The sequence below is a fragment of the Elephantulus edwardii genome, unplaced genomic scaffold (assembly GCF_000299155.1).
Source record: "Elephantulus edwardii isolate Elephantulus edwardi_28Jun2011 unplaced genomic scaffold, EleEdw1.0 scaffold00001, whole genome shotgun sequence".
Lineage (NCBI taxonomy): Eukaryota > Metazoa > Chordata > Mammalia > Macroscelidea > Macroscelididae > Elephantulus > Elephantulus edwardii.
The window spans coordinates 700,242-712,408 of NW_006399751.1; the positions used below are offsets into that span (position 1 = coordinate 700,242).

General features: G+C 53.7%; 1 protein-coding gene across 1 annotated transcript; it reads right to left on the reverse strand.

Moving 5' to 3' along the window:
• Nucleotides 1–2,733: 2,733 nt before the first annotated feature.
• Nucleotides 2,734–11,878, reverse strand: ST3GAL2 (ST3 beta-galactoside alpha-2,3-sialyltransferase 2). The gene is made up of 6 exons (XM_006878618.1): nt 11,524–11,878; nt 9,123–9,316; nt 5,530–5,709; nt 4,212–4,257; nt 3,849–3,968; nt 2,734–2,968 (listed from the first exon to the last, which is right to left on the reverse strand). Exons 1-6 carry the CDS (start codon nt 11,860–11,862, stop codon nt 2,795–2,797), a joined length of 1,053 nt encoding a protein of 350 aa, XP_006878680.1. The 5' UTR covers nt 11,863–11,878; the 3' UTR covers nt 2,734–2,794.
• Between the last annotated feature and the right edge of the window lie 289 nt (nt 11,879–12,167).

The window sequence follows — 12,167 nt, forward strand, 5'->3', positions numbered from 1 at the left end:
ATACTTTGTGTACATGAACGCCTGCGGCAAGGAGAGCGAAACTTGCACCTCCAGTGACTTAGACACAAAAACCCATTTGGTGGGTCCACTACTGCTTGCACCTCTGCTTGGAACTTTGCTTGGATCAACATCTTTAATACCATCAACACAGCAGCGTCAACTGTGAGGCACTGCCTGCCACCTGGGTCCCGAGGTCCCAGTGCTCAGACACAAAGATGAGCAAAGCTGGCCAAGGAGGTAACTCCAGTAGAGGGTGTGTAGGGACAGCAGGGAACCACACCAAAAAACCACCTTAGATCACCCCCCAGGGAGGGCTGGGTGACCAAGCGCATAGCATCCACCCTCAGTTTCACTTGTGACATCCCCAAATGCAGCAGAGATGCTAGAGACCTGGGTCACAGGCACTTGGCTACAGGCCAGCCACCACTGAAGTTGCCAGAACCCTTTCCAATTCATTCCTTTCCAGGAGATAATAGTGAGAAAGGCTTTCCCTCCAATTAAGGAGTCTGGAAGCCTCAGGGTCTGGTGGCAAGAAATTAGTTTCCTCATGCCTCAGAGGAGAAAGTTCTGGAGCATTTACCCAACACCTGGAGCCTCCCCACCCACCCCTAGAACATTCTGATACAGCTTCCCACATTTAGAACAGAGACGGAGTATATAGTTTTGTTGTTTTAATTCACAAAGAGAAAAAGGGAAGAAAATAAAAAATACTCATTTAAATAACTATTGCTGAAAAGCAGATATGGGCTAGATGCTGGGACCTATCTCTTTCAGAATGGGGATTTATTAATACGTTTCAATAAAAAGCAAAAAAAGGAAGAAAAAGAATAAATTATTCAGTTCAATACTGTTTGGCATCATTGCATTGTTTTGTTTTGACTTTCTAAACACTCAAAACCACCTCTTCGGAAGCACTGAGATGAGGCTGGCAGAAATAGCTGGTCCCTTGTCTTTAAGGGGTGGGGACACTGGTGAGAGGTCCCCCAAACCCAGCCCCATTCTTTACTCCTACTTTGGGAATTGGGAAGAAACGGGCTTACACAACATTGTCAATATATTAACTTTGTGGGGTGTCTCAACCCTCCTCCAGTAATCTCTGCTGGTCATTATTCTCTATATAAAGGCCAGAAGGCTGCGTGGTGGGTGACTCACCAAGAAAAAGGGTGGTGGCTGTCAGTGATTTAGGGAGATCCTTTAGGCTTGTGAGCTTCACAGAAGCCCTCTGCCCCTTCCTGAAGTTCCCAGACCTTGAAGGGTGAGAATACCATCCGCAGCCAGCTTCCTCCTGGGAATTAAGCTGGGTTCAATCATGCAAGCAGCTTCCAGCTGTCACCCCTGGCAGTCAATTTCCCAGCCCGCCTGGAGCAGGAAATGGGAAGTGGGGGGAGGCCAGGGACCGGCAGGTGTTGAGGGAGGAAGCATGCAGGGAACAAGTCTATTCTTCCCCAACTCAGCTCCCGGCTAGAGGCAGGACCAGCTCAGAACCGAAAAAGAACCTTTGTCGGTTAGCCACACCTGGGTTAATTATGTGCCCAAAGCAAATCCCACCCCCAGGCTCGAGGCTTCCTACTTCTCTCGGGTGGGCGCGAAGCAAGGTGCATGCACCAGGCTGCCAGGCAAAGGCGCCAACCTTTTCAACCTGTAGTTCCTTCTCCCTAGAGACAAAGATGTGTGTGCACGTATGCATGTAAGACAGACACAGGCAGAGAGGGAAGGAACTCATGACATGATTATCTGGTTATTTTCAGAGCAACGAGACGGCTGGTGAGGAAGCCCAGGGCCATGGGCGGGACACGGGGGCGGATGTGGGTGGCAGTAAGGACTGAGCGGACGTACACTTGAGTGAGAAGCACCTTGCATGTGATGTGACAGGGCTTCCGTCTCCCCTGCCCTGTACCTTAACCCTGTGATTTAGAGCCAAAGCCTCCGCGGACTCCACGCCCACGCAGGGGACGGCACTAACGGCCCTGGTCAGCAAGGCCATTCCATAGGGTGGCCAAAGGCTGGCTAGAGGAGGAGGGAGGGCGAGGGGCCCCCGCGAGGTCCACGGTGACTGCATTTCTTTGGTGGATTTACACTCACTCATCGGGCCTAATAAAACAAGTTGGAGAGCCTCTCCGGGGCCTACAGGGGTCTGGGGGAGCTAGGTTTCCACCTAGGGTTAATGCGAACTTCCAAGAAACCTAAGCTACACGACTGAGGCTAAACCGCCAGACGCCGGCGGCCTCGGCGGGGATCCGATCCCGAGGCCAGGCCGCCCGCAAGAGGGGGAGCCCTTTGCGTCTCCACCACCTACACCCGCCACCTCCTCCTCTATTCCCCCAGTGGGATCAGGACGGCAAGTGGCCGATACACTTTTCCTCTCGCGCCTGAGAAAAGTACCTCAACGAGGCAGGGACATCTTAAAAGCACAAAATAAAGTCCTATCCAAAAGCATAGGGTAGTAAGGGTACTCGAAGGGCCGCCGGCCCGCCTCCCAAGGCCATCGATTGGAGAAGAAAAGGGCCTCGCGCCGGAAGTACTCCTTAATTCGCATGATTGGTTAGAAGCATCAGCGGCTCCACTCTACTGCGGCGCTGATTGGTTCCATCCCAAGTGTCGTGATTGGCGAATACAAACCGGTGCCGGCTGAACTGTAGCATGATTGGTCCAGCCCCGAGCTCGCTTCGCCTCGCTTCGCCCCGTATCGCCCGCAGGGCTCGAGCGCCCCTTTGTACTCAGGCCCCCGCCCTCGGGGCCCGCAGTCTGGAGCGTGCCTCGTGGAGAGGCCTCCAGGGTTGCGGCGAGGCCCTGCTCAGTTGCCCCGGTAGACCTCGATCTTGCTGGCCTTGGCCAGCATGTCGATGATGTGCGCCTCGAAGTCCGCGTCGTGCACGCCCGTCTTGCGGAACTCGCCCGCGTACCGGTTGTTCTCCCAGTAGTGGTGCCAGTTGCCCCGGCTGTCAGCCCCGAACCCGTACACGTTCACCTGCGGGGAAGCACGGGACGCCCCGCGTGGGTGACTGTGCAGATGGGGAACCAGACAGCCACGCATTCCAGGCGCCCTGGACCACCGGGCATTGGGAGGAGGGGGGACACTGTCGCTCTCCTCTCTTGACCTGGAGCCCCGTCTGGAGCTGGTCTACCGCAGTTCCCCGTGCTCGCAAACGTCCTTTTTCATTTCTTGATTTTTTTAAAGCAGCCAAGGGCCCAAAACTACACAACAAAGAATTTACTGGGAAACCAGTCAACTGGGCAGAGCAACCAACCTTCAGAGACAAGAGCCCTGGTCAAAAGCTGAATGTGGTTCTTTGGATGAATGATCTATTTTTCACACAGAAGAGCCTGAGACTCCCAATCAGTCACCGGGCTGCATCTTAACTACACTGTTTCCATTCTACTTATGTAGGGTTATTTTTTTCATTATACTAAGTCATAGCAACTATGTATAATAACAAGAAAAAAAGAAATCTTGGCAGTGAGCCCTTGTGGGTTCCAGTCTGTAGCAGAAAACCCTCCAGGGCAGAGGATAACTGCCCCAAAGAGTTTCAGGGCTGTATACTCTTTATGGACTACATTTTGATCCCATTCAAGGTGTCCAATCACAAATTAGCATTCCCACTGCTTTAACCACTGTATCGCCAGAACTCCCTGCAAATTTTTAAAGTAAATGTAACTTTTTATGAAGTGATCGCAGGTTTTGGAACAACCACAACAGTGGCAACATTTGGGGGAAGCAGGTCTGTAATTCATGATCTAAACATGGGGCACAGAGCTGCCTGGTTTCCACCTACAAGGTACAGGGCCCTGGTGGCTCTCCGCTGAGATCTGAGGACAGCCTGCCCTCCGGTCCGGTTTGCCCTACTCACCTCATCACACACGTGCAGTGCGAAAAAGAGCACCAGCATTCCTGTGGAGGGGTAGCGGCCGTGATGCTCTGTCCAGTGGTCATGGATGTACTTGAAGAAGGCTGGGTTGTAGATCTGGACCTGGAGGGGAAACAGCAACCACATGTGAGGTCTTCAGGGGGCCTAGAGGCCCAGGTCAGGCTCGGGGAAGCTTCTGCCTGTTCCTCCATGCCTGGCAATGGACCTGCAGCTCCTATGTCCTCTGTTGAGGTCAGGCCACCAGCAGATGGAGACTCTAAAGGATCTAGAAGGGAAGCAGGGGACACCCAAGGGACAGGACAAGTCAGGCCAGTCCCACTTCCATCACAGAGGTGGGGAGCTCACCTTTTCTTTGTCTACTCGAAGGAACGACTTCACTGGAGCGTAGGTGCTGCAAGCAGAGAGAAAGCCATCTATCAAGTGGCCCTGTGGAACCCAGTACCTACATCACTGCCCAAAACCCTCCCTGGCTCCCCACATCCTTCGAGAGAATCCAGAATCAACTTTTCTTCCACCACTCTCCACTGTGAGCTCTCCTCCTGAGTCAGCTGATCACCTTCAACCCACCCTGTGTTCTGTCCTCTGCCCAAAATGATTCTCACTACTCAGGTTTGGTAGAAGGCCCACCTTCCCGATTAGCCAGACCTAGGCCCATAACACTAATTTAACCCCTTTCTCCCAAACACAGTAACGAACATCCTAAAGCCAGTCAAGATATCTTTTACTTATTAAAAAAAATATGCTTGCGGGGGAGAGTAGGTGAGTGTCTGTCTAGGACTGGAGAGGGGTGACAGCTGAATGGTATGGCTATGCAGCCATCTGTCTGTGTTGCTGTGAAGCTGGAAGCGGTACCAGAAGGTCAAGCACTTGCAGGGTGACCTGTGGTGAAGAGGTTTCAAGAGCAATTCCGGACTCAGATGGACGGGGAAGACAGGCTTAGCAATCTTTAGTCAGTGAAAACTTTTGGGATCTCAACAAAACATACTCTGACTGGATCCCTCTGGACCTATCGGCATGAGGGACTGAGTGCAGGATCAAGACTTTGTGGCTGATGTGGCAGAGGGTCGTCAAGAGAGACCTCTGGTGAGGTGAACTGGGGCTTTGGGCACAAAGATGGGCCTGGATATGCTAGGAATTGTGAGGAAGGTGCAGGGCTTGGCTGTCAGCTCGCAGCAGGGCTGGAGCTGGGGGCAGAGGGAAGCAGAAGTGTTGGCTGGGTGATGAAAAAATTCCAAGACTAGGGGAGGCGATGATGACACAACTTTGCGAACAGACTAAAAGCCACTCAAGAGTACACTTTCAACGAGTGAATGGCCTGGTAGGTCAAGTATACCTTAAATAAGAAGTCTGCTCAAAAACCCAAATGGTGAACTGAACTGCCCATGGTTCTCTGCTGTGATGAGACAGCTGTTCCCACAGGTAGGAGCTGGATGGGAGGCCAGGACAAGGCTGCCCTTCCGTCACCTGGACGCTGGATGTCACCATGCAGGAAGGACAGCACAAATTGTGCCCTCAGCTAAAACACCATTTTTAGTTCTCCTTCCAAGAGTCTCCCTCCTTTCCAGAATTTCTCTCGGAATTCTCAGGTAAAGTCCTAGAAAGGCCCTTCCCAAGGTGGCCCCGTCACACAGACTCTGCTTTCCCGACAAACAGAGGGGCTCACAATCGGATCTGCCCTGTGGACAGGGCGCTGGCAATCCACAGCAGATCCAAGGCCTTGAAGGGCACCAACACAAAGCTGACGTTGGCGGGCAAGTTCTTGGCACTCTCCGGGTACATGAAGTGGTGGGTGGTTCGGCTGCCAACATCCTGCTCAAAGCCCACGGTTGGTGCCTGATTCATCCTGCAGGGATGAGAGAGTGAGACTGAGAAGAAATCCCGCTGAAATGGGTACAAAAGTTTTGAAGGACAATTTGGTGTTTTTAGTAAAACAAAAAAATGTAGCTGGGTGTATATGCTGACCCAAGAGCTCCATTTCCAGAAGTCTACTAGATGAAAATAGTTGGAAAAACCAAACCAAAACCAAACAATTTTTAAAAGAAAAAATATAATCAGTTGGACAAGTGTGCAAAGACTATACAGGGATATTCACAGTCATGTTATTTATAGTTGTGAGGTATGCTAGGTATCAAAACCATAAAATATTGGCTAATAAATGTTAGCATATTCCATTTATAATGAAATGCCATGTAACAACAAAAACAAGTGAAGTAGATTTGCATATGCTGAGAAGTCAGTCTATGATTAATTTAGCAAGGTTTGTACGGAAAGGGGTGGGCTGGAGAGGAAGCCTTAACAGGGTTCAGTGCCAGAGGCAACAGTGAGCAAGTCTCTCTCGGCTGCCTGGGGGACAGAAGGGCAGCAGCGGAACTGTGACACTCAGATCGGCTGGGGCCTGGGCCAAGATTCACTCTAAGAAATGAACTCCGCATCATCTGGGCTGGATAGGACAAAGCTGTCCTGCAACTCAAAGGGCTGCCACTGTCCCCAACTTGCTCCTGAGGATCCAGCAACTGCCTTTTCCATCCCGCTCACAGCCAGTGCTTGCATGAGGCCTTCTCTGGCCAGTCTCCAGTCCCTCTCTGCCTCCAGGCCGTCACCTCCCTCAATCCCTCCCAGCTGCTGGATAAGCATCAGCTTCCAAAAGTCTAGGAATAAATGAAATCAGAGCCCCCAAAAGATGGTTTCCACAGTGTCCAAGGCAAGAGGAAGGGGCGTGGCATTCTTCTGGAGACGGGAATCTGCTCTGAGGTTCTCAATGACTCATTCTGGAGGGGCCAAGCCTTGGAAGGAGGCCAGAAGAGGACAGGATGAGATGATTTCTGTGATTCATGGGGGCAAAGCGTTCCAGAAAATTCCATCTGTCTCTGACTTAGAAATACCTGAAGGCTGAGAAGGGTACACAAACATTCTTGTTCAGCACCTGGCACTTGGCTGCCTAGTTCCTTTCGTATAATATTTATAAAACATTCTGGAATGTCTATTAGAGTCCCTTAGGGAGCTCTGCTGGCCAAGTGGTAAGAAGCTGCACTGCAATCCCCAAGGCATGGGGTTCGAATCCACTAGCTGCTCTGTAGAAGAATGGGCATTCTCCTCCCATGTGGTTAACTGGCTCTAAAACCCCACAGAAGGGTCACCTAGGAGTCAGTTCTGACTGCACAGCACCCACCCAACAACCACAACATTAGAATCCCTGGGTGGTACGAATGGCTAACCCATGTGGCAACTAACTGCAAGGCTAGAGGTTTGCAAATGCCTCAGAGGGCCTGACAATGGACTCCTGAAAACTCAGCCACGGATAACCCTACAGGGCGCAGTTCTACCCGGAGTTCCACGTGCTGAGGTCACTTGATGGCGACTGGTTCTGAAAGAGCAGTTCACGTTCTGGGCGTGTCTGCTGGTCTACCAGGTGTGGCCACTGGAGCTGTGGCTTGATCTGTGAACAGCGCAGCTCTGTTCAGAATGGCTGGTGGTGTCCAGAGGGTATAGAGGAAGCAGGCGGCAGAAGGGGGACAGGCAGAGCCAGCCATCATCTTACTGTAACCCTGCCCTCCCAGTGGGTGTGACATTGGTCCGGCTTCTCGGATGGGAGGTGTCCTTGCTGGTCCCAAATCAAGATATGCCTGTGAGCAAAGAGTCACCTCCACTGCCATCTGGCGCCTTCTACCAATCAGCAGCCAGCCAGCTACCATCTGGATCACGACTCCCTGAAAGCTATTCCGGGGTCCACACCAACACTCTTAGCCTGGGCCCTAGGCGGGAGCAGCGTGCCTGGTTCTTGCCCTGGTGTCTGAAGCAGCCCTGGCTTTTGAGCGCTATGTCCTTTGAACCTAGCCATGGCCGGGAAGCATAGTGCAAGTTCTCTCTCTGAGCACAAGCCCAGGGAGGGTGTTGGAGGTGCAGGTTCCAGGCATGAAGGGACAATCCAACTTCTCTTGGCTGCGCTGGAAGCATCATTCCCCATCTCAGCCGACAAGTCTCCCTAGCTCCCACCTTGCTCTTCTTCCCTTCCTGGGTACAGGCAAGTGGGGGATGGGGACATCTCGGGTAGCTCTGAGTTCCTAAATGGGGCCTACTATCCTTTCTGCTCCCACCCCCCCCCTCCAATTTTCCAACATCGCACAGGTTTTGCTAGGAATGTGAAAGCCTCAGAGATGTAGTGCTGCCTCGGTGTTGCTATGGAGACAGCAACCGTTTCTAAGACAAAGCCTCTCCTCCCACCTCCTGGGAAACCTGGCCTTTCAGTGATGCTCGTGCTAGAAGACACTCAGCGAATACGGGCATTTCCAGTATCTTTATTAAGACTCTTCCTCCACCACAGGAGGGGGTGTGGATGGACCCTGCTGTGTGGCTTTTTCTGTCTTCAGCCAAGGGTAGACAGGAAGTCAGAAAAGCCACGGGTTTAGGAGCAGAGTGAGTAGCTTCTATTCTGGCTGCTTCTTCCCACCGTCTCCTGCTCACTCCCAGGGCTCGACTGCTCTGTGCTTTTGTCTGGAGGGATCATCCTGCCCTCCCCTTGAGTACCCACACGCACACACATCCCCTTCTTGGATGACTGACTGACAGGCAGAGAGCCCTGTGATCTGACCCTGAGACTCTGGTACAGCAGACGGCCAGGCAGTGGACAGCTCCCTTGTCTACCCAGGTCGCCTGTCTCTCTCAGCCTGTCTGCTGGGAAGAACGCCTGTCGCCGTCAACGGCAACATTCAGTCCAGAGTCTATGTTCATGGCCCAACTGCTGAGGGGCCCAGCTGGTGGGAAGGGCCTTTGGAGCGAGTTTTCACTATACATCAACCAGGAGTCTGTTTCAGCTCTTTTCAGAGGAATTCAGAGCCTCGGAAACTGAACATGGGCCTCAGCAAAGTGTGGAATTGGAATTCTGTTGCTTCCTGCACCCCAAACAGAGTCTGTCTCAGCAGGTTCTGGGTGCTTGCCCAGTGTTGGCGTGCACACGGCCCCCACCGGCCTGCAACTCTTGATAACACCCACTCAACTCACTGCTGTTGGGTTGGAAATGGCTTATAGCTGACCCTCCAGCAGCTTTACAGAGGCTGAAAATAGCATCGGCAGGAGACCACTCTTCTCTCTCCTGCAGAGCAGTTGGGAGATTCAAACCGCCTGTTGTTGGGTTGACTGTGTAAGTCTTTACCCTCTGAGCTACCAGAAATCCCTCTTATGCTATCAGGCAGGGCCAGAGGGGACTAGTGTCCCTCCTGGAGGAGGCTGGCGCTGGACCCCAGAGCTCGCCAGCCTTACCTCATGATGAAATGGTGCCCGTCCACCTCCGGTCCGTAGCCAGAGCCCCGCAGGTTGCCCGAGTTCCCCACCACAGCGCAGCGCCGGCACTGGTGGGGGTCCCGGACACGGTAGGGGTTCTCGCCAGGTACTATCTGGAATAGCTTCTCCAGCACCTCGTTGGTGTTGTGTGACTTGAACTGGGGCTGCAGCATCTATGAAGGGGAGAGGAGAGGGGAGGTAGGAGAGGGGAGAAATGACACCTTCCTCCCTGGCCCTGCCCTGCCCTCCAAGACTGTCAGGGAGCAGGGTTCTCTGAGCCCTGAGGTCACTCCTCTCCTATCTCTCATCAACTGTATAGTCTTCCCACCACCTACTGTCAACTAGTTCCCTAAAAGCCCTCCAGCCCCTGGGTGCCCTGGAGGTTCCCAGGATCCCACTCTCGAGGGACCTGCTGACCGAGCCACTAAGTAGAGCAAAGTCTTGAGATAATCTTGCACAGAGGCCCCGCTCTGCTGGCTTCCCAGGCAGCAGAGTCCCAGAGGGCATGGCCTGGTGCAATTCATGTGGAAAGCCATAGGGGTATAGGGGCATGTCCACAATTAGCCTACAGGGGGCGCTCCTGGGACTCAGAATGGAAGCACAGGACAAGCAAGCCTAGTGGTGCCTGCGGCTATGGTCTTCCTAAAGAGGCAGGGAAGCATGTGCATCTTCAGAATCAAATTGGCCTCCCCTTGCTTTCACCCCCCAACCACCAAGAGCAGTGAGACTGGAATCCTAGGTTTGTGGCACCAGGGGAGACTGGGCTCAGGCATATGCTTGGTTCTCGCCCACCCATTAGTTCTCAGGCAGCTAGCTGCACTCCCATGGGCTGGAGGCGGTCACCACGGAGACCTCTGACCTTGGGCAAGCCTTGATCCGTCACAAACTGAGAGCTGTTACTGAGGGAACAACAAACGGGACTTTAAAGGGCTCCAGGCCACAGGGGCACTGGCCTGGGCTGACCGGACCCATCGACCTCTGCCCTGTAGACTTGCTGGTTTGGAGGGACTCTGGCAGGCTAGCCTGGAGGGCAGGCTGTGTGGCATTGCTCTGAGAAGCCTGATAACAGCTGCTCCTGCTTACAGCCTCCCCGCGTGTGAGAAGAAGGTGCCACCACCCTCTACCCTTCCCAGCTGAGACATCCACGTTGCCCAGTGGGGGGACTGGAGGTGCCCTGGCCCTGGCTAAATTCTGCTCCACCCTCATGTCAGGTGACAATCAGAGGGCCCTGGCATCTGGGAGGATGCTCTGGAGAGAAGGCAAGGTAAAGGGATTTAAAGCTGCAGAAAAGTGGTGGGATCCAGGGCAGGGCTGCACACAGGGGCATACCTGCCCCCTTCATGCCCTCCAGCTCCCAGTTTACAAGGCTTCCTTCCATATGGGGCTTCGGAGGAAAGTCTTTTCAAATACTTGTAAAGAGCCACGTGGGTGGCACACCCGTTGTTTCAAATGACTCTGCCCTACCATTTATAAATTAAGATGTTGTTGCTGTTATGTGCCGTCGAGTCGCTTGCAACTCATAGCGACCCTATGCACAATAGCCCTAAACTCTGCTCTGTCTTGTGCCAATCGCAGTCTCTGAAACACCCATCCCGGTTACCCCAATCATTGAATCAATCCACCTCATAGGGGGCCTTCCCCTTCTGCGCTGTCCCTCTACCCTACCGAGCAAGATGTCCCTCTCCAAGGACCTGTCCCTCCTTGCAACATGTCCAAAGTATGTTAGACGGAGCCTCAGAATCCTTGCCTTCAAGGAGCAGCCCGGTTTGACCCTTTCCAGGATGAATATGCTTGTTTTCCTAGCAGTCCATGGTACCCTCAATACTCTTCTCCAGCACCAAAGCTCAAAGGCATCAATTCTTCTATCCTCCTTAGTCACTGTCCAACTCTCTGATAAATTAAGATACTTTAGCTAAAAAAAATCTGCATGTCTGGCTTCTCCGAAAAGGTCAGAAGCTCCAGTGGTGATGTCTTGGCAAGCGTCTGCAGCTGAGGAGGGCACACTCCTCCTTCACGAAGGGCGGCAGCACCCTCCCACGGTCTTCCTGTCCCCATATAACCTCATATGGGACCTGCACTGCTCTATGCCACCAGCCTGGCCCAACGGCAGGGCCTATTCTGATCTGTACCATGCCTGGTCCCCAGACACTAGAAAGCATTAGGTTTCTCTCTTGGGGGCCAAAGGTCAGTTCTGCCCTCCACTATCTGTCCTTCTAGTCCATGGTCTTCATCACCCCGCTCTGAGCCTTGTCAGAGCTCTGCGGGTCACAAAGCAGACAGCACAGATGCCAGGGGCTCTGGGAGTGACTCCAGGTGGGCAGCAACAGACTCCTGGAGAGAGGGCCCCACAGGGGTGCCAGGGAGGGCCAGTACCGCTTACCATCCACCACCTCTGCACGTCTGGTGGCAGGTTCATGTTCTCTCGGGTCCACACCGGGGAGATGTTACCATCGAAGTGGCTGTTGAACCAGTCAGAGGCCTCGATATCGCTCATGCAGCGGCGGCATGCACAGCTCTTGCCCACGAGGCCGTCCTTGCTGATGCGCTGTAGGCCCGTGTAGCTGGGCACCAACTTCACCCGGTGAGTGTCCCCCAGAGCCCCCGAGTCCAGGTAGGGCAGGGCGGCCATGCTGTGGTGCGAGTACGTAAAGAGCAGCGACATGATGAACACGAGCAGGAAGGCCACGGAGAGGAACCAGACCCGCAGGGAGCACTTCATGGTGCAGAGAGCCGGGGGCCGGGCTGTCAGCCTGCTGGGCGGCTGCTAGTCACCGTGGCCACTCCTTTCCCAGCCCACGGAGGGGCCAGCAGCGGCCTGGCCTACCTGTGCCGGTGCCACCTGCCAAGGGCATAGGGGCCCGTGCTGCCGCAGGGCCAGTGAGAAAGGTCCCACACCAACTTCCCGCAGTACAAGGGGACAGAATGAGGCCCCGGTGAAAGCGTCCCTGGGTCTCCCTGTCACTAGCTGGGCCACAGAGGCTCTGCCTTGCCCAGCGCCCTTAGAAGGGGGAGGTCACTCCATTC